This window comes from Phascolarctos cinereus, unplaced genomic scaffold, assembly GCF_003287225.1.
Source record: "Phascolarctos cinereus isolate Bilbo 61053 unplaced genomic scaffold, phaCin_HiC Scaffold_4;HRSCAF=312, whole genome shotgun sequence".
NCBI classification, from domain to species: Eukaryota; Metazoa; Chordata; class Mammalia; order Diprotodontia; family Phascolarctidae; genus Phascolarctos; species Phascolarctos cinereus.
The window spans coordinates 489,413,263-489,440,838 of record NW_027555847.1 but is presented as its reverse complement, the minus strand read 5'-3'; the positions used below and the strand labels follow the sequence as shown (position 1 = coordinate 489,440,838).

Here is a 27,576-nt window from a genome sequence, read left to right as displayed (position 1 = left end):
CCAGTCTTCTCACACCTTACTCCTTTGCATGTGCTCTGTGATCCAGTGACACTGGCTTCCTGGCTGTTCCTCACATAAGACATTCCATCTTCCCATTTCAAGCATTTTTACTGACCATCCTTCATGCCTGGAATGCTTTTTGTCTTCATTTGCACCTCGTAGCTTTCTTTAAGTCTCAGATAAAAGTCCCACCTTCTACAGGAAACAACCTTTCCCCATTCTTCTTAAGCTTAGTGTCTTTCCTCTGAGACTGCACTCCTCCCATCCAATTCATCCTATTTGTATTCTTGATAGTGCATGCCTTTGCCTTTTTTGTATCCCTCACACTTAATCCAGCCCAATCCAATTAACATTTATTAAGGGCCTACTGTGTGCCAGGCATTGTGCTAAGCACTGGGGATATCATTAATAAGAAAAAGACAGTCCCTGCCCTTAAGGAGTTTACAGTCTTAATAGGGGGTGGAGGGTGGACAACACACAAAAAAAGGCAGGAAAGGTAGTGGGGAACACTAGAGGGCACCAGATGTGGGAGGATCTTGTTCTTTGGAGCAGCAGAGGAAGAGTGAATTGATTAGAAAAAGTCCAGCTTCTGCTTTCTAGAAAGGAAAGCTTTGGGAGGAGGTTAGTACTTCACCCTCCAGCCTTTCAATTAGAGGGGAGAGGAGACATGTGGTATCAATCAAGATTTGAGTTAGCAGAGTGATAGACTTTAGAAGTAATGAGCTTAACCTGAGAAGGGCATCTTGTTTCATGGAGTGAAACCAGGCAGAGCAGCAGATGTCGAGTGGAATGAGCTGAAGAGTTGACACATAGTAGGTGCTTAGTAAGTGATATTTGACTTAGTAATGTTTTAATAAAGTGTTGACTCATCTTGGCTATTGATTGGGAGGTTAATAATAGAATAGCTATAATTTATTGAGAAAAATATTGTGAATCAAGGATGTAACATCGTAGAATATATTTTGTTAATGTTGGTGTATAATACACTTTAATGATTTATGATAATTGCCATATGAGTTTCATAAATGTATGATAATGTATGTTGTAAAAAAAATGGTCTGTGATCTGAAGGAGTCAATGTGCTATTTGTTTTTTTCCCCCCTTTAGGTGAGTATTTTTATTCAGATGTTTAATTTACAATTATAAAAAATATGAGGTAACAACTTTTGTTAAAGTAATGGACATTATTATTTACATTATGCTTTGGAAGTTAAAGTGACAAAGAGGCAAAAAGCAATAGTTCTGATATGCTTTTTCTGTTGTACTAATGTCTGTAATGTTATTTCATTATGTAAGATATACCAAGCTTATTTGTTTACATAAAAGTTATGCCTTTTAAAAAATTGCCTTGCCTAAGTGATTATATCCCATTTTTCTAAATTGTAAAGTCCTTCACAACTCCAGAACAAAGATTATGTATTAGTCATTTTTGTATTTTTCACAGCCCAGACCTCGTTATATTTACTCTTTCAGAGTTTTTTGTTTGGGTACATTTTTGTCACTCAATTCTTTATGCTTATATTTGCTGAAAAGTAAGGCAATTCAACTGAGGAGATATTTATTAAGTCCCTTCTGTGTGCAAGGCACTATTCAGGGTGCAGACATCAAAAACTGGATACAACATTTGCATAGTTAAATAAATAAAAGGTAATTTGAGGAAGGAGGGACTTTAACCGGGTACAGAAGCAGAAGCTTTGTATTAGAACTGGCACCAGAGGTGAGCCTTGAAGTAAGCTAGGGATCCTAAGAGCAAGAGGTAAAGAAGGAATACATTCCCACCTTAGGGGATAATTGGTTGCCTTGCTCAAAGTGAGAACCTGGAAAGACCTCGCTTAAAAGGGCCAAAGTCTCCCACTGCATCTCGGGCCATCTTCAGTTGTCCTGATCCATATCTGGCCACTGGACCCAGGTGGCTCTATAGTAGAAAGTGAGGCTAGTGACGTTGCACAGTCCTCCTTCACTCAAATCAAAGTCAATTGCAAGTTATGTCATCCTCTCCCTTCCTTCTCAGGAACGAATGACAAACCACACACACGGGATAATCAGAGCAAAAACAGGGGATGAGAGATTTAGATATCTAGTGCAAGAGTACAAGGAACCACTAGCAATTAGACAAGTTTGACTGGAAAAGTAGAATGTGTAAAATGGAATAATATGAAGTACGTCTGGAAATGTAGGTTGAACTTACATTATGGCATGCTTTAAATACCAGGTTGAGGCATTTGTATTTTTGTCTTATTGTTCAATAGGAAATCATTGAAGATTTTTGAGAAAGGAGTATATAGTCTAGTCCCAAGTTGGTTCCAGAAAAACAGGTTTACTTCAGAGATTCTTTGAAGTTTAAATTAGCTTGAGTTAAGGAAGACATTTTGTGGTCTGGGACTAAACAGGATATTTTGGATATACTAAATTAATCCAAACCTTTGTTAATAATCTGGTAGTAATTCAGCTTTCCATTGCTGCTTGGGATTCAGGCTAGTGTCAGCCTTGCAGAGGAATCTCTCCTTTAGTCCATTTTAAATCGGGCTTGGTAATTGTTTCTGTGGAATGGTCCCGTAAAATCTAGAAATGGACCTTGCCTCGCTGAAGAGTTATTTGTCACGGAAAGAAGTGTGGCCCATAGTAGATTGTGAAATGGTCCTTGTAATTTCAATTTTGGTATTGAGCTCATTGAAAATAGATGGAACCTACGTGTGTTATGGGGCAGCTAGGTGGTGCAGTGGGTAGAGTATCTGGCCTGAGGTCAGGAAGACTCATCATCCTGAGTTGAAATTTGGCCTTAGACACTTAACTAGCTGTGTGACCCTGGGCAAGTCACTTAGCTCTGTTTGCCTTAGTTCCTTATCTTTAAAATGGGCTGGAAAAGGAAATGACAAACCACTCCAGTGTCTTTGCCAAGAAAACCCCAAAATGGAGTCACAAAGAGTTGGACACAACTCAGAACAACTCAACAACCACAAAAATGTCTTACTTGCCAGGGTGGGGGTTGAGATGAGGTGTCAGAATGATGTTCTACTGCTTATGTATGTAATCTTATATGCCTGACAATAAGCAAACTTTTGCAGGATGCATTTGATTACACTTCCAAGAGAAGGCAAGAAATTCAAGTGACTATTTCTTATTAACATTAACCAGATATGCTGAGATCCAGAATATTCCATCCTTACTCCTGTTAGTTAAACAAAGAGAATTTTACATTTTAAAGATGGTTTAAAATGTTAGTCAGTATTTGAGCACTCACAGGGCATACGACCCTTTTGCAAGTTAGTTTTGTCACATTATTTGTCACATCAGATTCTGGATTGGACAGTAACCTGTAAGTAATAAGATGATGTAGGAAGTTTGTTCATGTATTGAAACTGAGGCAGCTTGATAGGATGTAGGTTGTGCCAGTAGTCAGGGAACATAAAAATCCTAGTGCCTGACACTAGATGACAGTTTACCTGAACTTTTAGAGAGGTTGGCCTTCATGAAAGAAAAGGTCTGTAATGTGAAGATCTGAAGAATGAAAGGATTATTTTTCTTACATTTATCAGGGTCTGTTTGGGTAAAAACTCAGAGGTAGGAGGAGAGAAGGGCAAGGCAACATGGTAATTTTACTTGAATAATTATAGAATACACTTTATCAAGGGCAGATAGAGGGAACTGAAGTAGGTATTATGGTGGCTAGAGGGCCTTGAAGGTCATGACCCTAAGGTTGTGTTTAATTTGAAAGGTGATATAGTATCCCTATAGGACTGTAAGAGATATTGTTTGGTTTTTCTTATAAATTTATTCATTACTTACATGTAATTATAATATTAATATGACTGTCAGATTATTTGAAATTTATTAGTTTTGGCCAAATACTATCATAAATAAAACGTTTCTCACTTTAGGAACATTTGACTTTAAAAGTGTCTCATATAATAGAAGGTTAAGAGGCTTGCCCAAGATCACACAGCTAGTGAATGGGAGAACTGTAACTCAAGTCTCTTGACTCAATTCAGTGAAGCAATCCTACAAAATATAATAATAATAATAACTATGAGATATATCAGTGTGTGTGTATATATATATATATATACACACATATATACATATACATATATATGTGTGTATATATATATTTATATATATATATATAAAATATATGTGTGTGTGCGCATTTGTGTAGCTATCTTTAAGATGTGAAAAGCACTTTACAAAAATGATCAATCAGAAAACGTTAAGCTCCTGTTATATACCACACATTGTTTTAACTGCTAGGGATACAATGACAAGTGAAAGAGCACCTGCCTTTGAGGAGTTTATAGTCTCATAGACTGATAGGTATAAAAATGCTAATGACATGCTTCAATCAAGAAAAAGGAAAGTTATAGGTTTTTAAGTGAAATTAGATATAATTAGAGCTAGTATTAGCACCCCGTGAAGCCCGGGAAAGTGCCAAGAAGTTCCTATCTGCATGTCCAAACTATTTTTATCTACCTTTTAATTCTGCTCTTAATTGAAGCTGCTTTTTCTCAGGTACCATCATTTAAAGGGAAGAACAAACCTAAAGTCTCATTCATTTGTTTCACTTTTTATCACTAGTATTGTAACTGTATTGTTCTCTACAAACTTCAGCTATAGTACAGGTTACTTGGGTTAACCTAGGAGCTCATACAGCATTTATTACATTGAGTAAATTGGAAAATGTGTTCTGTGCTCCAAACTAACTTAACAAGAACAATTATAACACAATACTTTTGTAAATTAGGGACTGTGCCTACGTAAATATTAAGAAATGCAAATGTGAGTAAAGAGAATTCTACTTGTGTTTAGCATAGATGGTAGAATTGTAGATTTAATAGATAAATAGATTTAGCAAAGGAGCGCCTTTTGTAGTCTTAAAAGATAAATTTAATAATCATAGGATCCAGCCCTATGTATCCTTGTTCCTTATTTTCTGTATACACATTGATTTGACTTAATATTTTAATTCTGTATTCTCATCATTCAGATATTTAAGAGTTTTAAAGAGTTATTCCGATTTTAGCATGGAACATATATGTATATATAAATACATCTCTGAAGTGGAGATAATAATAGCACTTTTCAGGGTTGTTTTGAGGACTAAAGGAGTTAACATATAAAATGCTTCACAGACATTAAAGGGCTATATAAATTCTAATGTTGTTATTATTACTATTATTATAAGAACTTATACATGTTTATGTATATAATAAGCAAGATTTGTTCCATTTCTAAGTTATTCTTTGATTGTTAGCTACATACCAATTATTTACTGAAAGCTTACTGACTGCTGGCCCTGCAAGAGGTATAAATTCCCTTTTCTATTCGTTATTTATTTTATAACAAAGGAACAGCTTAGTTACTGGGAGAATCTGGCCCCAAATATACAAATGCATTTATTTGATTAATAATCAGATACTTATTGAAAATTCATTTTAAAGAAAAGCTAGACTAGCAGAATTTTGCTTAGATTCTTGGTAATTGCCTAATTTCTTAAGCGCTTGCTCTGTGTTGAATTTGAAATTGCAGCAGCCTCAGCAAATATGCCACCTTTAAAAATTTTTAAATAGCTGTATGGTTATGTTAAACACTGGCCAAATATAGTGGTCTATGTGTAAGACTCTTCTCAAAGTTATACCAAGTCACCTTATTAACAGCCCTTAGATATGATCCAAGACAGACAATTTATACTAAATTATTTTCTATAATGAATAATGATATATTGAGGTTCTAGGACCTTAGGGTAATAGATTTAAGTCAGGAAATGATCCTTCTTGGACAATTAATCTAACTCTTCATTTTACAGTTTAGGAAACTGAGGTCCAAAGGAATTATCAGACCATAAATTTAAACCTGAAAGTACTTAAGAAGTCAATGAGTCTAACCTCCTCATTTTAGAGATGAAAAATCTGAATCTCAGAGAGATTAAGTTTCTTGAATGAGGTCACATAGCTAGTAAGAGTTAAGAGTTGGGGATTTGATCCAGGTTTCCTTACCTACAAGTTATAGTACTCTACAGTCCAGTGACATTGACATCCTTGATTGCATCTCCTGAATAAGTGTTTTCACTGGTTGTCCCTCATACCTGGAATGATCTTCTTCCTCATTTCCATCTGTAGGTTTCTCTGGTTTCATTAATGTTCAGCTAAAGTCCTAATTTCTGCAGAAAGTCTTTCCTGATCTTCATTCTAGTGCCTTCAGTCTATCTTCTGCAGTAAACTAACTTGCCTGCCGTTACACAGATAGTGAGTGACAGAGGCAGGATTTCAAAATAGGCCTTATGACATCAAATCCAGTGCTGTTTCCACTATACCACAGTATAATATATGTAATAAGAATGACAGTCTGGAAGAAGAGAAACAAGCAATAGCATCAAAAGAAAACACAATTGTCATACAATCAAAATATATTAATCTGAAAAATAGGATGTGTAGAGACAACATAAAGATTATAGGTTTCCCAAAAGAATATTGGTCAGAAACTCCAAACACTTTAATGCAATTAATAATGCCAGTAATTTGGCCAAAACTTCTAAACACTAAAAATAAAGTACCAATGGAAAGAATCTACAGATCAGCACGAGGGGAAAAAAAACCCAACAACTTATTTATCAAAGCGTAAGACATATAGTGGTTAAATTTAACAGTTCTACTGATAAACAATAAATTTTTGAAGCCACCAGAATAAAGACCTTCTAATATAAATAAAAGGAGGTTCAAATGGCATTAGACTATTCTACACCCTCCAGAAACTGCAGAAGGGAATCGAATAATGTGTTCCCAAGAGCAAAGTAAAACCTAAGGTGACCTGCCATGAAACTCTGAGCCTAGCCATTAGTGAAAAAAGATGGTTGCTCAGTAAACAAGAGTCATTTGAAACATTCCTAGAAAGAAAATATTTGCTTCTTTTGAGCTCATCATTTCTTATAGCACAGTAGTATTCCGTCATAATCATATACCACAACTTGTTCAGCCATTCCACAATTGATGGGCATCCCCTCAATTTCCAATTCTTTGTCACCACAAAAAGAGCTGCTATAAACATTTCTGTACAAATAGGTCCTTTCCCCCTTTTTATTTTGTTGGGATATAATAGTATTATTGTGGGATATAATAGTGGTATTGCTGGATAAAAGGGTATGCACAGTCTTATAGCCCTTTGGGCATAGTTCCGAAATTGCTTGCCAAAATGATTGGATCAGATTACAACTGCACTGACGGTGCATTCATGCCCCAGTTTTCCCACGTCACCTCCAACATTTTCATTTTTTTTTTGGTCATGTTAGCAAATCTGATAGGTGTGAGTGGTACCTCAGAATTGTTTTGATTAGTATTTCTCTATTCAGTAGGAATTTAGAACATTTCTTCTGAGATAGCTTTGATTTTTTCATCTGAAAACTGCCTGCTCATATCCTTTGACCATTTATCAATTAGGGAATGGTTTGTACTCTTATAAATTTGACTCAGTTCTCTATATATTTGAGATATGAGTCCTTTATCAGGCAGACTTTCTGTAAAGATTGTTTTCCAATTTTCTGCTTTCCTTCTAATCTTGGTTGTATTGGTTTTGTTTGTGCAAAAACTTTTTAACTTAATATAATCAAAATTATTCATTTGACATCTAGTAATGCTCACTGTCTCTTATTTGGACATACATTCTTCCCTTCTCCATAGATCTGGCAGGTAAACTATTCCTTGCTCTCCTAATTTATTTATGGTATCACTCTGTATATCTAAAGCATGTGTCCATTTTGATCTTGTGTATGTGTGTGTGTGTGTGTGTGCGTGTATAGACAGATTGATAGACGTATATACACACAAATACATATACATATCTATATGTAACTATTGATCTATCTCTCGGTATACGTTGTGAGATGTTGGTATACACATAGTTTTTGCAAAAGTGCTTTATAGTTTTCTAAGCAGTTTTTGTCAGATAGTTCTTATTCCAGAAGCTGATTTCTTAGTCAGTACCAGATTGTTTTGATGATTACTGCTTTATAATACAGTTTGAGATTTAGTACCTGTTATATTCCTTCACAATTTTTTTTGGTGATTCTGTTGATATTCTTGACCTCTTGTTCTTCTAGATGAATTTTATTTTTTTTCTAGTTCTATAAAATAATGTTTTGATAGTTTGATTGGTAGGGCACTGAATAAGAAAATTAGTTTAGATACACTTGTCATTTTTATTATATTGGTTCAGCCTACCATGAGAAATTAATATTTCCCCAGTTGTTTAAATCTGACTTTGTGTGAAAAGTGTTGTGTAATTGTGTTCATGTGGTTCCTGAGTTTGTCTTGGCAGGTAGACTCTCAAATATTTCATATTATCTACAGTTATCTTAAGTGGAATTTCTCTTTCTACCTCTTGCTGTTGGACTTTTTTGATAATATATAGAAATGTTGAGATTTCTGTGGGTTTATTTTACATTTTTAAAATTTGCTAAGGTTGTTAATTATGTCAACTAATTTTTAGTTGATTTTCTAGGATTCTGCAAGTATACCACCAAATCATCTGCAAAAAGTGATAATTTTGTTTCCTCATTATCCTAATTCCTTCAATTTATTTTTCTTATTATTATTATAGCTACCATTTTTAGTGTGATAGTGAATAATAATGGACATTTTGTTTAACCCCAGATCTTATTAGGAAAACTTCTAGTTTATCCCCCTTCCAGATAATGCTTGCTGATGGTTTTAGATTGATACTACTAATCGTTTAAAAGAAACTTCCATTGATTCCTATTGCTTTTTAGTGTTTTTATTAGGAATGAATGTTGCATTTGGTCAAAAGCTTTTTCTGCATCTATTAAGATAATCATGTAGTTTTTTATTGGTTTTGTTATTTATATGCTCAGTTAGGCTGTTAGATTTCCTAATGGTGAACCAGCCCTGCATTCTTGGTATATATCTCACTTAGTTATAGCATAAATTTTCATCCATTTCCTTAAATTGCCAGATTTTTTGGCATGTAATTGAGCAAAATTGCTCCTAATAAATGCTTTAATTTCATCTTCATTGGTGGTTCATTTACCCCTTTCATTTTTGGTACTGGTAATTTGGTTTTCTTTCTTTTTTTTTCTCTGATTAACCATTGTTTTATCTCTTGATTTTTTTTTCATCCTAGTTTTATTAATTCAGTGGTTTTCTTAGTTTCAGTTTTACTAATCTCTCCTTTGATTTTCATGATTCCCAATTTGGTATATAATTGGGAATTTTTAATTTGTTCTTTTTCTAGGTTTTTTTTTTATTTGCATGCCCAATCTATTGATCTGTGCTTTCTCTATTTTATTGACCTAAGTGTTTAGAGAGATGAATTTTCCCCTAAGTACTGCTTTGGCTACACCCATAAATTTTGGTACATTGTCTCATTGTTGTTATGCTCGTTAATGAAATTATTGATTATTTCTATGATTTGTTCTTTGACCCTACTCATTGTTTAGGATTAGATTATTTAGTTTCCAGTTTATTTTCAATCTGTATTTCCACATCCCTTTATTGAATGTAATTTTTATTACATTATGATCTGAAAAGGTTGCATTTGATATTTCTGAAGCTTTTTGTTATGAGGTTTTTATGTCCTAATACATGGTCAGTGTTTGTATAGCTGCTATGTACTACTGAGAAAAAGGTATATTCCTTTCTGTTCCCATATGATTTTCTCCAGAGGTATATCTAACTTTTCTAAAATTTTATTCATTTCCCTCCCTTATATCTTTTCTTTACTTTTAACATTCATCTAGTTCTGAAAGGGGCAAGTTGAGGTCCCCTTGCTAGTATGGTTTTACTATCTATTTCCTTCTGTAACTCAGTTAACCTTTCTTTTAAAAATTTGGATGCTATATCATTTAGTGTATATATGTTTGGTATTCTGTTACTTCATTTTTATGGTACCTTTTAGCAAAATGTAGTTTCCCTGCTTACCTCTTTTTATTAAATTTATTTTTGCTTTTTGTTTGTTTGAGATCATGATTGCTGTCCCTGTCTTTTTTACTTCAGCTGAAACATAATAGATTCTGCTCCAGTCTCTTATCTTTACTCTTTGTGTGTCTCTCTGCTCCATGTGTGTTTCATGTGTACAACATATTGTAGGATTCTGGTTTTTAATCCACTCTGCCACCTGCTTCAGTTTTATGGGTGAGTTTGTCTCATTCACACTCACATTTATGGTTTCTGTTTATTTCCCTTCATCCTGTTTTTCCCTTGTCTGTCTGTCTCTGTCTCTCTCACTACCTCCCATTCTCTCCCTCTATCAATCTGTCCCTCCTCAAAAGTGTTTTACTTCAGACAACCACCTCCCTAATCAGCCCTACCCCTTCACCTTCTCTTATCCTTTTCTTTCCTATTCCCTGTATAGTAGGATATATTTATACCATACTTGCTGTGTGTGTTATTCCCTCTTTCAACCCAATCTGATGACAGTAAGGTTCGAGGATTGTCTCCCACCCTTCCTCCCCCATCTTCTCCTCCTTGTGAAAGCTCCTTTGTACCTGTTTTATGTGAGATAATTTCCCCCATTATATCTCTACCTTCTTCCTTTTACCAGTGTAATCATCTTCCTTATGCCTTAATTTTTTTTTATATCCTATCATACTCAACTCACACCTGTGCTTTGTCTATGTATACTTCTACCTGCCATAATAATGATACAGTTCTTAGGAGTTACAAGTATCATCTTCCCATGCTTAACCTTATTGAATCCCTTATTATTTCTCATTCCTATTTACCTTTTTATGTTTCTCTTGAGTCTTGTGTTTGAAAGTCAGATTTTTCTATTCAGCTTTGGTTTCTTCATCAGGAATGCTTAAAAGTCTTCTATTTCATTAAATGGCTATTTTCCATCTGAAAGATTAGCTCAGTTTTTCTGGGTAGGTGATTCTTGTTTGTAATCCTAGCTTCTTTGCCCTTTGGAATATCATATTTCAGGCCCTCCAGTCTTTTAATGTAGAAGCTGCTAAATCTTAATTGTTATTCTGACTTTGGCTTCATGATATTTCAATTATTTCTTTCTTGGCTGCTTGTAACATTTTCTCCTTGACCTGGGACATCTGGAATTTGGCTGTAATATTCTTGGGAATGTCGATTTTGCAATCTCTTTTAGGCAGTGATAATGGATTCTTTCAATGTCTATTTTCCCCCTGGTTCTAGGATATCAGAGCAGCTTTTTTAAAAAAACTATTTCTTTAAATATGATGTTGACTAGGCTCTTTTTTTTTTAACATGGTTTTCAGGTAGTCCAATAATTTTAAAATTCTTTCTCTTTGTTATGATTTCAGGTCAGTTTTACATTGATTCATTTCACATATTCTTCTATTTTTCCATTTTAAAATTTTGTTTTATTGTTTCTTGATGTCTCTTGGAATCATTAGCTTGCACTTGCCAAATTCTAATTTTTAAGAAATTATTTTCTTCAGTGAGCTTTTGTACCTCCCTTTTCATTTGGCAAATTCTGCTTTTTGAGCAGTTCTTTTCTTCAGCTAATTTTTTAATCTTTTCCATTTTGCAAATTTTATATATATATTTTTTATTGCTGTTTTTGTTTTTAGGCAATTGGGGTTAAATGACTTGCCCAGGTCACAAGCTCGTAAGTGTCAAGTGTTTGGTCTGAGGCCAGATTTGAACTCAGGTCCTCCTGACTTCAGGGCCGGTGCTCTATCCACTGCGCCGCAAATTTTGCTTTTTAAGGAATTCTTCTCTTTGCTGGATTTTTGTGCTTAAATTATTTGGCCTATTCTGTTTTTTAAGATGTTCTTTTCTTCAGTATTTTTTTAATATCTCCTTTACCAAGGTGTTGATTGTTTTCATGATTTTCTTGCATCACTTTCATTTCTTTTCCTAATTTTTCCTCTACCTCTGTTCTTTGATTTTCCAAATCTTTTTTGAGTTTTTTCAGGAATTCTTTTTGTGCCTGAGACCAGTTTATATTTTTTTAAAAAAAAGCTTTATGTGTAGCTATTTTGACATTGTTGTCTTTTTCTGAGCTTTTGTACCTTCCCTATCATCATAGTAACTTTCTAGTCAGGTTCTTTTTTTTCCTCATTTTTTTCAAGCTGATTCTTGACTTTAAACTTAATGCTAAAATTGATCTCTGCTCCTGGGGTTGAGGGGGTACTGTCCTGAGCTTCAGGTTTTTCATGCTGCTGCTTTAAGAGCTAGTTCTTGGGGTCTGTAAATTTTTAATTCTTCTAAGGTATTATGATCTACAGAAAGGATCTACTCTTCTCACTTGTGCTTTGGTCTTTGAGCAACCACAAGTATTCTTTTCCACCCTAGAATTCTGACCAGTGTCCACGTTCCTACTAGTGTTCCTCCCCACCCTGGGACTGCAATGCTAAAATGCTTATAGACAATGCAGTAGAGTTCTGTTCCTGGTGCCAGCCAAAAGTCCCATATAATTTCCTTCTGACCAGTTGTTGGACCCCTTACCATCTGTAGGCTGAGAGCTCTGGAAGCCTCTATAGCTCATTCAGTCAACAACCCAGCCTCTCCCCTTCCCCCTGTTACCCCTCCCCCTGAAAGTCCTGCTTCTGGGTTGCCTAGGCATGGCTTGTGCTGTACTGCACTTCATTCTTATCCCAGTGAGACCTTTTCTGCTGACGTTCTAAATTGTCTTGGACTAGAAATTTGATCCACTCTATTCTTTTGTTGGTTCTGCCACTTCAAAATTCATTTTGAGATGTTATTTTAATGTTGGAGAGACCATCCCTGCCTTTACTCCAACATCTTTGCTTCACCTGGGAATTGTATTTCTAAGATTAAGGCACAATAGGAAAACAAGGACAGTGCAAGACATTAAAATAGAAACTAGAAGAGGGAACCCAGATTGATACCTTAGAACCTCTAATTAGAAAGTAAAGGATGAAATAAGAGTGAGCCATTATTCAAAGACTGAAAATCTAAAATAGAAATAGAAAATAAATAATGAAGACAATGAAGGAAAGAAATTCGTTTTGGAAAAGAAAGGTACAGTAACAAGTTAAGGGGATAGAGACAAATGGGAATTTTATTTACTTATCTAAAAGGGAAAAAGGGGAAAGAATGAAACTTATACATAAAAGCAAAAAAGAAAAAGGAACTAATAATGAAAACTCCAAAATTAGGGATAGGTTTCTAAACAAACTGTGAAGCAGAGTACTTACAGGGAGGAGAAGAGAGTTGGTGGGAAGAGTTGCCTTAAAATAAATTAAGCTAAAATAATTAAAGAGGTGTAGTGCTGCATTTTCAGAAGAAGTTGAGGAGAAATCCTAATTTGTCAGAAGAAGAAAACAATAACATCATCTGAGACAAATGGAGGAAAATATAATTCTGATTATTTTAAATAGGAATGGATTAAATAATCCAAAAAAGGAAAAAGAGTGACACCTTGAATAAGTATACAAAGCCTCTCAATCTGTTGCTTCCAAGAAATAAATTTAAAAGACAAAGACCGACACAGAATAAAGTTGAGGAGCTAGAATATGCAATACTATATAATTAGTGAATCCAAAATAGTAGACATTGCAGTCTTACTATCAGATATTGCAAAAACAAATGTTCAGAACATAAAAATGGATAATCACACTACATTAGGCTCAAAAGAACAATAGATAAACCAATATCAAAATTAAACTTATATGCTTATAAATTTAAATGTTTTGTCATATAGATTCATAAAAGAAACTTTTACTGAACTAAAAGAAAGTATAGATAGTAACACATTGTTGTAGGAGATTTCAATGTCCCTCTCAGTTTTATGTAAGCCTAACAGAAAGATAAACAAAATGTTAAATATAGAAATGAACAGATTTCTCAACAGATTAATTTAAAAGACTTTCGACATCTAAATGGGACTAATTTATTTTTCTTTATGTGTGTATATGCGTATGTACGCGCACATATCCACATACATATATATGTGTGTGTGTGTGTGTGTGCGCGTGTGTGTGTGTATCTCAGCAACACATTGATTTCACACACAGAAAAAAATGCTCTTTTATCAGGGTACAGAGATATTGCAAGCAAATCTAAAAAGGCAGAAATAATAAAAATGCATTTACAGACCATAATACAATTAACAAAGTAACCAGTTCAGAGAATAAATACAAAAGACAGACTTAAATGGAAACTTAACAATGAAATCCTAAGTAGTGAATTGGCCCAGAAGCAAATCATAGAAAAAATGAGTAATTATTGTGAAAGAAAATGATAATATGAAAGAATACTCCAAAACCTCAGGGATTCAACTAAAAGTATCCTCAAGGGGAAAAGTCATATTCCTGCAAATGTTCATTAATAGTAGAAAATTATATAATTAATCAGCTAAATACATATTTAGAAAACAGAAAATCAACAAATTAACTAGAAGTATCACAAAAGAGGCATTATCAAAATTAGAAAGAAGTATATAAATCATAAAGTAGAAAACTTCTGAAATAATGAAAAGGTGGTTCTTTGAAAGGACCAATAGAATTAACAGATCTTTAATCAGTTTTATTAAAATAGAATAGAAGATTAAATCAACAAAATAGCAAATGAGCAAGGTAAAATCTTAAAATCATAAGAAAGATAAATAATAATCATAAACTATTATGCAGTTATGTGCTAATAAAGCTAGGACCACAAAAGGATTAGAGGAATACTTTCAAAAATATAAACATTTAAATAAATGTAGAAATGATGAAAATCCAAATCCAAAACAACTAAGGTTTTATTTCCCTCCCTGGAAAATGTCAGAAGCTGACAGAAGCTGGAAATAGCCAGTGTTGGAGAGGTTCTGAGAAGATAGGCACATGTGCATTTTTGGTAGAGTTGTGAATCATTGCAACCATTTTGGAAAGCAATTTGGAATTATGTAAATAAGGTGACCAAAATGTCTATATCCTTTGACCCAGACATTCCATTACTAGCCTTATTCCCCAAAGAGAACATTGATAAGTATACAATCACTTTATAACTTAGTAATATTTGTAGCAATATTTTTTGATAGGAAAAAAAAATGGAGATAAAATAGATGCCCAAAGACTGGGTAATTCTTAAATAAATTATGTCACATGTAATGGAATATTACCGTACTATAAGAACTGAGGAGTATTATGAATACAGAGAAGCATGGAAAAATCTGCATGAACCAATGCAGTGAAACAAGCTGAGCCAAGAATATCATATACACAAGAACTATAATATTGTAAATGGAAAAAAAGTAACCACAGAAAAACCCAGAGTGAGTGTTGCAAAGTTATAAAGAGCAAGCATGTTTTGAAAGAAGATACTCTTATCCGCCCCCATTCCAGGGTTGAAAGTCTCACAAGTGTTGCACGTTGCACATATTTTCAGATTTATTCATTGTATTGATCAGTTAGGCTGATTTTTTCCCCTCTTTTTTAGCTATTTTTTAATGTGATGACACTTTGGGAGGAGCAGGGGAAACTATGGTGACCAAAAAAATCAATAAAAACTTTAAATATATATGTGTGAATAATTGATAATTTACTGGGAGGTGTTTTTTTTAAAGCACATATGAAGCAAATCTGCCAGTATCTCAGGAATGGTGTGATATTTGATTAATGCTTTCCCCCCCCTTACTGTTATTGCCTTAAAATTTTAGCTCTTAATACTTTTGAATATTAGAGCAAAAAATGAAAAAGGACTGAGCAAGACTGAATTTTATTATGATGGAAAATGGAATGGTATTAAAATATAACCTTTCCTTTTCTCTGTGTCAGTTTATCCGAAAACCTTCATTATTTATTTAGGGTAATAGAACTTATAAAGTCACAGTTTCCTTTCTTTTGTATGGCAGAGCAGATTCATTCTTGCTATTTTGCTGTAACTTGTTATTTCTGACCAATACTGTGAAATTTCAAAGGTTATGTTGCATAATAGTTTCTGAACATGGGCATTGACATTTAGACAACCAATGAGAATGTGAGGTACTGATGTCTAATGCAGCCAGATGTTTAGTATGTGTATGTTTTAATTATTTAAATTTTAACATTCACAGAATGTGATATTTTAAAATCTCCAATGAACTATTTATTGTATTAATGCATTATCCATGTGCTGTCATATTGTTTTTCTATCAAGTTCCCTAGCAAAATAAAATGGGCATTATCTCTTTATGATATAGATTTCAGGATCCTCCAGCTTGCATGTTCTGTTTTTCTACTATAGAATAGAAACAAAGATCATTGCCTAGCTTTTGAATTTTCCAAGAAGCTTCTTGAATTAAAACTTTTGAGATATGATTTACTGATCTAGATAAAACTGCCCTGTCTTGTGAAGAGAATGTGGTAGCATGTCTATGAAAGTAACTCTCCTGACTACTTTTTCTTAAATCTTATTTTCAAATTATGGTCAGATCTATGATCTATGATTCTTCAATGCAATCTTTAGTTGTCATTCAGAATGTTTTGCACTTAGTCTTTAGGTATATTTTTGTCATTTTATTGTATTATTTCAAAGTTTATTTCTGCTAGATGTGTCAAGTCCAGGATTTTCTCTTACTGGAGAGACTTTGGAAGTATTTATTAAAATTTTGAAATCCTAATTGTCCACATCTTGTAAATTTGATACTTATCATAGAATTGTTAAAATATGTATGTAATTTGAATAATGGACTATTTTACATTAGAAAAGCTGTGAGATTATGATCTTATAGTAGAATCAATTTACACTTGTTCTCAATTTATTTAAGCTTGGGATTTCATTTCTTTCAGGTTTTAAACTGTCTTGAAATTCTTTCATGGTGTTTTTCATCAGGATATATTTTTGTGTAAAGCCCAAAGAAAACCAAAGAGGTTTTATATATCTCTCACCAGAATTAAATATGAACTTCATACAGTACAATTTGACTTATACTTTTATGACATATTTTTGTTATATTTCTGGACATGTAACACGACATAACAAATATAATAATTTTTGTTATCATGATAATGCACTATACTTCCTTAAAGAGAATTCAGGACCTTTAAATTTTTTGTTTGTAAGTATTCCTGTGACTAAACAGGATTAGCCTGGTTGGCAATTTTACTGTCCACTCAGAATCACAATGACAAATTGCAATTTGTCATATAAATTAAGCTTTTGTGGCCCACCCAGCTTACCTTGTGAATTTTAATAGGATTTAACACCTTCAGTCTACCTCTCCTATTACCTAAATTGTTGTCAGGTAATAGCTTCAAGATACGTTGTTATCTAGTGAACAATTCTTGAACGTTTTAGTGCTTCCCAAGTGAGGAATTTTAGTCCTGACTTGTAGTGAATACATTTTTTATAGGTGTGTGTGCCTGTGCACACATGTCAGTGTCATTGTGTCTGTATTTATGTGTGTGTTTATGTGCCTATCTGCATGTGAATGTGTATATTCTTTAGGGAAAAGACTTATTCCTAGTGATCCAGGATTTGAGATATAGGGAAAACATAATAGTACACTTTTTCTTTGTCATAATAACCAGTCAGTGTTGACCCCAATCCCATGACCTGACATCTTTCCAAAATAAACATGACCTGTAGCCCTGATTTCATGTTTACCTTTCCTGGAAAGTAATTACTTTAAACTTGGCAGAAGTTAAAACAGACACAGTTTACGTCTTTGTATTCTTTCTAACTTTGTTGTTCCTTTTCTGTAGCACAGGAGCATAATGTGTGTCTACCTCTTGTCCTTCATTCTTGCTACATGATCAGCACACTCCCTTTTCAACATTCCAGATGTCTCTCATATGTTTTTTGCCCCTCCTGGTATTTAATTCTCTCCTAGTAATGTACAGGTGTCTTTGAATTGCTCTGTGGTCAGTTTGCAACTTTAATTCTTTGTAGACTACTGTATTCCATGATTCACAGCTATAGTATCTGGCAGCACCAGAAATAATTGCTGATTGTAGGGTCGTTGGATCATAGATCTAGAAGTAGAAGGGATCTTAGAGGACATCATTTTAGAGATGAAGGAACTGAGTCATAGAGAAATTAAATGACTTGCCCAAGGTCCTAGAGCTAGTGAGTTATCTGAGACGGGATTTGAACTCAGGTCTTCCTTGCTTGGAGCCCATTGCCCTCTTCACTGTGTCATGCTGCCTCTGTTTCTTAGAAACAGTATTGGGGTTATTAAAAGTATTACACAGTTTTCTAAATGCAATATAATGCCCTCTTCCTTCAGCTCTTGTCATAGTTCATTATCCATCTGTAGACAAAGTATGTCCAACATAGATGAACTGATAGATCAGCTCTAGAGGCTGTCCAATCAACTGTGTGTCAGAGTCTGTACACTAAGTATTCTTCATCCATTTAGTTTTTCTTGTGTGCATAGATGGGCTGGACTTTTTCAAATTATTATAAGTTTCATTTAAGAGTCTGTACTGTTCCAGGGCTCTTTCCGAATAGCATAATGATAATGCCATCTGTAAACAGGAGCATATAGAGAACCTCACAGTCTGTGGGGAAACCTTATTTCGTTTGTACTCAGTGTTAGACAGATTCCAAGACAACGGTAAACGCTTTGGATGAGCATGTCTTATCAGCTATTAATCAGAGGATTATTAAACTAAGTCCTTTCTATTGTTAACATCTTTTGAGAAATTTTGTATAATTTGGATATGTACATGGGAGATATGCTGTTAGAGGAGACTCTTTCATTGAATGTCCATTTTTTCCCCTGAAGGATTATATTCACTTTTGCTGGGTAGGTGATTCTTAGTTGTAATCTTATCACCTTTGACCTCTGGAATATCATTCCAAGCCCTTTGGTCCTTTAATGTAGAAGTTGCTAAATTTTGTGTTACCCTGATTGTGTTTCCACAATACTTGAATTATTTCTTCCTGGCTGCTTGCATTATTTTCTCCTTGACCTGGGAAGTCTGGAATTTGGCTACAATTTTCCTAGGAGTTTTCCTTTGGGGGATCTCTTTCAGGAGGTGATTGATAGATTCTTTCAATTTTTATTTTACCCTCTGGTTCTACAATATCAGGGCAGTTTTCCTTGATAATTTCTTGAAAGATGATGTCTAGGCTCTTTTTTTGATCATAAGCTTTCAGATAGTCCAATAATTTTTAAATGATTTCTCTTTTCCAGGTCTATTTTCCAGGTCGGTTGTTTTTCCAATGAGATATTTCACATTGTCTTCTATTTTTTACATTCTTTTGGTTTTGTTTTACAATGTCTTGATTTCTCATAAAGTCACTAGCTTCCATTTGCTCCATTCTAATTTTTAAGGAAGTATTTTCTTCAGTGAGCTTTTGGGCTTCCTTTTCCATTTGGCCAATTCTGTTTTTGAAGGCATTCTTCTCCTCATTGGATCCTGATTTGGACCACTTTTGCCATTTGGGTTAGACTATTTTTTAAGGTGTTATTTTCTTCAGTATTTTTTTGGGTCTCCTTTAGCAAGCTGTTGACTTGTTTTTCATGATTTTCTTGTATCACTCTCATTTCTCTTCCCAGTTTTTCTTCTGCTTCTCTTAACTTGCTTCTCAAACTCTTTTTTGAACTCTTCCATGGCCTGGGACCAATTCATATTTATTTTTCTTGGAGGCTTTGGTTGTAGGAGCTTTGACTTTGTTGTCTTCTCCTGGTTGTATGTTTTGATCTTCTTTGTTACCAAAGAAAGATTCTTTGGTCTGACTTTTTTGTGCAGTTTACTCATGTTCTCACCCAATTACTTGAGTTTTAAACTCTTTGTTAAGGTAGGGGTCAGCTTCCAGTTTGGAGAATATATACTGTCTCAAGCTTCAGGGGTTTTGTGCAGGTGTTTTCAGAGATACTTCTAGGGACCTATAAATTTTTAGTTCTTCCGAGGTGGTACAATCAAGAGCGAGGTGTTTACTCCTTCTCTAGCCAGTGCTCTGGTCTGTGAGTGACCACAAGCACTCTTTCCTGACTTGGAACTGTGAGGAGGATTCCCTCTGTCCACCACTAGGAGCTCCACCAGCACTCCTCTTCACCCCAGGACTGCCACCCAGAACTGTGACCTAGATCCAAGCACAGGCAAAGCAAGAGAATCCTGCCTCAACACCAGCAATGAGATCCCTGCCATCCCCCTCTGATCAGCTACTCAGTTGCCCCTCCATCTGTGGGCCAAGAGCTCCAGAAGCAGCCGCTGCCCTGGAGCTACCCCAGGACTGGGCCTGGAACCAATCTTCTCTCTCACCCAACAGACTTTTCCTACTGACCTTCTAAGTTGTCTTTGGAGTTTGTGGGTTGAGAATCCTCCACAGCTGTCCAAGATTCAGTCCCCTGAGGCCTGGTCTTTGCCTGCTTGGCTCGTGCTGAGCTGCACTCCTCTTCAAGCCTGGTGCAATAGACCTTTCCCATCAACCATCCAGGTTGTCTTGGGCTGGAAATTTGTTTCTCTCTGTCTTTTTCTGGGTTCTGCTACTCTAGAATTTGCTTAGAGCCATTTTTTACGGGTATTTGGAGGGTTTTGGGAGAGAACTGAAGTGAGTCACTGCTTTTACTCTTCCATCTTGGCTCCGCCCTTCAGGAGATTCTTTAAAGCAGCAATCTGCTCTACTGAATTTCAAAGCCTCTTTTAGTCAGTTCAATTCAAGGAACATTGGTTAAGTATCTATTATGTATTAGGTACCATGGTAGACATTGGGTATATAAAAACAGAACTGATAAATAATCTCTACTCTCAGGGAGTTGTGGGAGAGCAAGATAACATAGAAACAAGTAAATACAAGATCATTTGAGGAAGGAAAGAACATGAAAACTAGGTGAACTAATACCATCTTCTCATTGAAAATGGCAACTAAGCTGAGCCTTACTGGAAGGCAAAAACTCTTAAGAGGTGAAGTTAAGCAGATAATTATTTCCATTTTAACAGGAGCAAGGTGTAATCACATATAGTTTCTTAGGTAGTACCTCACATCTTGCGGTCCTCTTTCTGTCACAAAAACAGTTTACATAAAGTCAAGCAATCAGTCAGTAAAAATTTAATAAATGCCTGTTATGTGCAAAGCACTGTGCAAAACCTGGAGATATAAAAAGAGTCAAAAGATGGTCCCTGCCCTCAAGAAGTTAGATTTTAATGAGAGACAAAAAATAAACATGCTATGTACAAACAAGCTAGACATAGGATAAATAAGAAATGATTAACAGGGGGAAGGCACTAGAAAGAATTAAGAGAGATTGGGAAAGGCTTTATATGGAGAAGACAGAATTTTAGTTGGGACTTAAATGTGGGCAGGGAAGTTAATAGAGAGGAAAGAGTGCATCCCTGGCATGGAGAACAGCCAGAGAAAAATGACCAGAGATGAGAGAGAGGGTGTCTTGTTTGTGGCGCAGCCAAGAGGCCAGTGTGAGTAGATGGAGGAGTACAAGGCAGAAGTGAAGTGTAAGACCAGAAAGATAGTTAGGGATGGGAGGTGGGATATGGAGAGAGCTTTGAATGTTAAATGGAGGATTTTGCGTTTGCTCCTGGAGGAGATAGGGAGCCAGTGGACTTTATTGAATAAGAGGTGGCATGGTTGTACCTCCACTGCAGGAAAATCACTTTGGAGGGTGAAAGATGGGTTGTAGTGGAGAAGAATATGAAGCAGGCAGACCCACCAGCAGGATATTGTAATAGCCCCAGTGTGAGGTGATGAGGACCTGCACCAGAGTGGTAGCTGTATCAGAGTAGAGAAGGTGTCATATTAGAGAGAGGTTATGAAGATGAAATTGACAGACCTTGGCAGTTGATTATATATAGAAGATGAGAGACAGTGAGATAGCACCTAGACAGAGAACCTGAGAGACTGGGTAGATAGTGTTGCCCTCTCTAATAATAGGGAAGTTAGGACAGGAGAGAATTTAGAGGGAACAGTAGTGAGTTCTATTTTGTATATATTGAATCAGTTCTGAAAGAAAAATCCTGTTCCTCATTAAAATTGGATTAGTACCTTCTCTGGATTTCCTCCCATTTATCCTGTTATCTTGTTTGTACATACCTGTTTGCATATTGTCTCTTCATTAGACTGTGAGCTTCTTGAGATTGAGGTTTTTGCCTTTTTTTTTTAATCCGTAACACTTAGCACAATGCCTGAACATGGTGTATACTTAATAGTCAATATACATTTATTAAGTGCCTGCTATTTACTAAGCATGGTGGTAAATTGTGGGAGACCAGTGAGAAAAAGACTATCCATTCCCACAAGGGCCTTACAATCTTATAATCTAAAAATGTTCCAAAAAATTGATAAAGTGCAGAGAGAACCAAAAAATGGAAAGAGTATTAGAGAGGTTATAGGAAGCTTAGAAATCAGTCTAACTTCTGGATAACAATTTGGAATGATATGAGAAAAGTCGCTAAACTGTTCATACACTTTAACCTAGTTGTTCCACTCTTACCACTTTTTCATAACAGCAAAAACTAAAATCAAAGGAGGTGCCCCTAGATAGCGGAATGACTGAATAAACTGGGGTACATTGATATAATGGAATATTATTGTGCCGTAATAACTAACAAATATGAGGAATTTAAAGAAAAAATTGCAAAGACCTATAAATTTATGCAGAATGAAGTAGAACCAGGAGAACAACATACACATCATAACTACAGCAATGTAAGTGATAAATCATTACCTCACACTACACTCTCTCCCCTGAGAGTGCTGGTTAGTTCTAGGGACAGAATGTTGTTAAATATATATGTGTGTATACACACACACACACACACACGGTACGGTGGGGGGGTGGAGAGGGAGAGAGTGTCAGAAACAGTTGCTGTTAGTCCCTAAAATGTTTTTTTGTTTGCTTGTTTTGGTATTGTTTAATGTTGTGAGGTGTCAGGGGGGGTATATTTGAAAATTACTTTGATGTAAAAACAGAAAAATCAATCTACTTTTTAAAAAAGAAATAGCAAGTAAAGAAGTAGATGTAATGAGTGTAGATCCCCACTCCCCCCGACCCCTCTCAGTTTGGCTTAAAGGAAATCCTCTTAAACTCTGGAGTTGCAGAGAAGGTGCCAGCCAAGATTTTTAGAGGGTTTCCTCACTTGAGATTTTTCTATGGCAATAAAATTTCAAGCCTACTTGTCTGCCCTATCCTTGGCTGTGACTTCTGTGTGTGTGTGTGTGTGTGTGTGTGTGTGTGTGTGTGTGTGTGTGTGTGTGTGTAGAAAGAGACTATTATTTTATATAGTATATATTATATATAATATATATTATCTACATGGGCTACTGAGTTACAGGAAGATGTACTAAATAATTACCCCTTAAAGTTTTTGATACTTTGTGTTAACAATTGATGAATTAATGGCTGTAAAGCCCTTTGAACTCTTCAGAGATTGCTACTAAAGTGATAAATTTGTTATAAAGTCCCTTGAGAGCAGAGACCTCTCATATTAGCATCAGCTAGGAAGGGAAGAACTAAATTCAAATACTGTCTTGAATATTCACGGGCTATATGACCCTACGCAGTTCACTAAGTTAAGAGTCTCAATACCCTCATCTATAAAATGGGAATAATAATAGTTGCTCACTTCACAAAGTTATTGTGAGTACCAAATGAGAATGAGATATGCTGTATTTTGCAAAACTTAAGTAGATCTACAAAATTTGTTGTTGTTGTTACTTCTTTTACTCTTTTATTACATAAAGAAAGGAAGGAAACAAGCCTTTATTAAGTGCCTGCTACATTCTACGCTATGTGTTAAGTGCTTTACAAATACTTTTTCATTTGATCCTCACTATAAAACAGTCTTGGGTGAGGAATGATGCTTGAATGATGGTTCCCTTTGTTCTTGTTATCACCACCTTCTTTGGAATGCCCTTTCTACAGCTTCCATTTTCTCAAATTCTTTCAAAGCTCATCCCATTTTTCAGTTCCTTAATTACTTGAGTAACTAAATCTTATGATCTTCTAAGAGCCTTTTAGGTACAGCTAATTGGAATACCTTTTCCAAATAAGATTGCATTGTCTTTGACTGCAAAGAAATAGGCAACTCAGTGATGTGTTTGAAGTGAAGTCTTGTGCACACATGGTAGAAGAACATTAAATAGGTCACAGAAATGTTATAGAATTAATAGGAATTACACAGACACAGAAAAAGCAAAGTCAAAGGCTCAAGCAGTCTGTAACAAGCTTTCTACCCTTTTGAGGACTTTTAGTAGCCCCATAGCTCTGAGCTTAGTGCTCCTGCTTTAAGGTTTTTTCTATCAGAGATAATTTTCTTCGTAAAATGATCAGTCAGGACTCTATATCTTAAAACTTTTTGATACCTTTTATTGTGTTATCACTGTGGCTGATTCATTTGTGAAACTTAAAGCACTCCCATTTGTGGAGATTTATTCTCGTATCATTTTTTTTTTCCTCTGGATTTGCCAGAACACCATCATGTTCGTGTTCTGAAGGTTAATGCCTAAAGTCAGTCAGACAGAAGCCAAGTGCTGCAAGGTTTCCAAGATTAGGACTGATTCCCTTCACAGAAATAAATGATTCCTGCCATGTTCAGTGATTTCGTGCAGCACTCCACACGGCTGAGTGAGTGCCTCAGTACTGTAGTCCTTACATGCTGTACATACTGATGACACTCTGTGTTAACTTGATTGACTGAGCAGTATACTAGAGAGGACGCACCTGCAAGACAAGTGCAGGCACATATATTTTTATCCTGGTTTCGAAACATTTATTTTACATTTATTTTACTTGGAAGTCATAGTTTCAAATTCCAGGGGTCCTCATGTTGTGCTGCAAAGGTAGAGCAAACCTTTAAGTGTTGCTTTTTTGTCAGAATTGCTTTGAAAATGATCTAAGGCTCGTCCCCTTTTCCCAGAGCCTGATTTTATGCTTTTGAAGAAAATGACACGAAGGTGACTATTAGCAAGCTTGACAAATTAGTGACTGTGTAAAATTTGGATCTCTTAAGAGATTTTCATTTAATGATACTCAGATGCCTCATTTAATTCACTTAAAAGAAATAATTTTGGTTATATTTTTATGTTGTGTTTTATTATCATGTTTTATAGGCTTTGAGACAGCAGCAGAAAAGAAGAAATGGAGTCTCAATGATGGTAAACAAGACTGTTCCTCGTGTTGTTTTGACACCATTAAAGGTGTCTGATGAGCAGTCGGATTCACCTTCAGGTAAAATAGCTAAATGATTGTATGCTAGACCAGTTCTCATAGAATATTCCTTAGTGATAAATGGCATATGAAATCTGGAAGTGCTGGAAATCTATTTCTACTTGGAGGTTTGGCTTAATTTTTTTTAATCCCTTCTGTTGATCAAGCAACTCAAACTAGTTGTGCTAACCCCTTCTTTTAAAAATTGGGTGCAGATAGTACATAATAAATGACTTTTGCAAGTGGCAGCAGGTTCAACGGAATGTGAAATGATGCTGGTAGTTTCTTTCTAAATTTTTTTTTCCTGATCATTTCGATGTTGAACTTTAACAGTGGACCATGTACTGATCTGTAATGTTATCAAAAGCAGCTTTTTTGTGGGTGTGAATTTGTGTGTAAGTCTTCTGTTGCAAAACCAGAGATCTTTTTATTAGTTTTTTTCTGACACTGTTTCTTTTTAACACTATGCAACTCTTTGCTTTTGCTTTATAGTTGATTTATTTAAAAAAATCTTTAGAGTTTTAATTGTGTTTATTATATGCTGACATTTATATTTTTCAGAAATACTTTATTGCAAAAGTTATTTAGAAAGATCTCTCCTCTCCTCTCCTCTCCTCTCCTCTCCTCTCCTCAGCAGTACTTGAAAATAATATATCATAATGTTTAAAGCTTATTTATATTTTATTTTAAAAAATGCTTTTTTGGGACTCATCCTTAAGCTGTAAGATTAGTGGATTTACCATTTGGCTGAACTTATTAGGCCACCTTTTTTTCTCCTTAATTGATTTACTTTGCTTTTATATTTATTACCTGCAGGGTTAGAAGAATCAGATTATGACCAAAGAAGATAGTACCTCTTAGCAATGACAAAGGAGATAATATACTTGGGTTATTTTTTTTTAAAAATCTAATCTTTCCTTTAAAAAGGAAAACAAGAAAGAGGACAACAGTTGTATAACTGTTTTCTTTTTTTAGGATCTGAGTCTAAAAATGGTGAAGCTGACAGTTCAGATAAAGAAATGAAACATGGGCAAAAATCTCCCACTGGAAAACAAACGAGTCAGCACTTAAAACGATTGAAAAAGTCTGGTTTAGGTGAGTATACCAAGGGTCTATTTATGGTCCCTTACATTTCTTATCTTATTGAATGATTTTGTAGACTATCCATAAATAATTCTTAAAATACTTAATTCAACCAAGCGGAGCAAAATTCTTATAGGATATGTAAAACAAAATCTGTAAGTTACACTGGAGAGGGGAAAAAACTTATTTAAGTGATCTATTATTGTTTTCTGTACTTGTGAATGATAGTTCTCTTTGAATCTAAAGTTAATGGAAGACAGTTTCATAATGGCATTCATTAAAGTGATCTCTTCTTCCAAGTACTGATTTCATTAGTGAGGAAGATTTTGTTGTATTTGGGTTTTCATTTGTTTGAAATGCAGTGTTACTTGGAAGTGAACTTTCAGGAATTAATCGTGGAGCTGCACTTTGTGATATAGGCTTCTAAGTTAAAATTGGTGCCTAGCTACAGTGTCTTTCTCAAGCTATTCTGCATTGGTTGTTTGACAAATAGTTTCAGATTTCTGAGAAATCCATGAATTGTAGGGTCTGTGGGATCTTACAGATTAGCATTGTTATCTTATTAATTCTTCCTTCATCACAGTTTTTCAGCTGGAACCCAAGGTGTGGTATTTGGAAGAAAAGAAAAAAAGATTCAATGAAATTATATTATGTTATGCTATGTTGCATCATATCATGCCATGACGTGTCATGTCATGTTATGTCATGTCATGTCATATTATATTGTTAATTTATTTTTGTAAAAAAACCCTGAGTCTTCCTTTTTCTCCCAGGCTTGAAGAGCAAGGGCTATTCACAAGCCTTGATCTCACTTTTGTTGACACAGGAGTTACGACCTGCTGTGTTTCCAACCTGGGTTGGTTTGCACCTCCTTAGGCAATCTGGTGGCCTCCTTTCCCCTGTATTAATTCTGAGCTTAGTGCAAACACCCAGTCATCTTAGCCCACTGCAGCTTGGAACTTACATGCTCAAGAGGTCCATTGGCCTTAACCTCTTTGATAGTAGAGATTACAGGCACATATCACCGTGGCCAGCTATTTATTTTAATAAGACAGGAACAAAATGCTTTCTGAACTGTACATTGTAATCCATCCTAGTCCTTTTCTTGTCTTGCTGGATGAACCAAATCAAGTGGCCAATTTATTTCTTAGTGTTTTCATCTCTAAGAAAAAAAAAGGTGTGTTAATACTTACTTGGGTCACTATAGTGTCCTGTTGAATTAATGAACAAAGTATATATTATTTAAAACTACATATTTAGTGGCCTGAATCATTTCCGACTTTACCACTTATTTTCTGGATTATTTAAAACTATTTTTGGTGTTAAAGTTTAGCCACATATAAAAATAGAAGTGATTCTCTTTAACTAGAGAGAACCTTTGAAAGATCTTTGATATCCACAAATGAACAAGACTGTCAAAGTAAAGGTTGGTTTTGTTTTGAAACACTTTAAACATAAGATAATTAGATTTAGCTTCAT

General features: G+C 35.0%; 1 protein-coding gene across 1 annotated transcript in view; it reads left to right on the top strand.

Moving 5' to 3' along the window:
* ASXL3 (ASXL transcriptional regulator 3) overlaps positions 1 to 27,576 on the top strand; it is a 224,618-nt gene that overhangs the window by 111,684 nt on the left and 85,358 nt on the right. Inside the window, 2 exon segments of the mRNA XM_020992582.2 lie at positions 24,918 to 25,035; positions 25,990 to 26,109. Coding sequence (XP_020848241.1) covers positions 24,918 to 25,035; positions 25,990 to 26,109 — 238 coding nt within the window.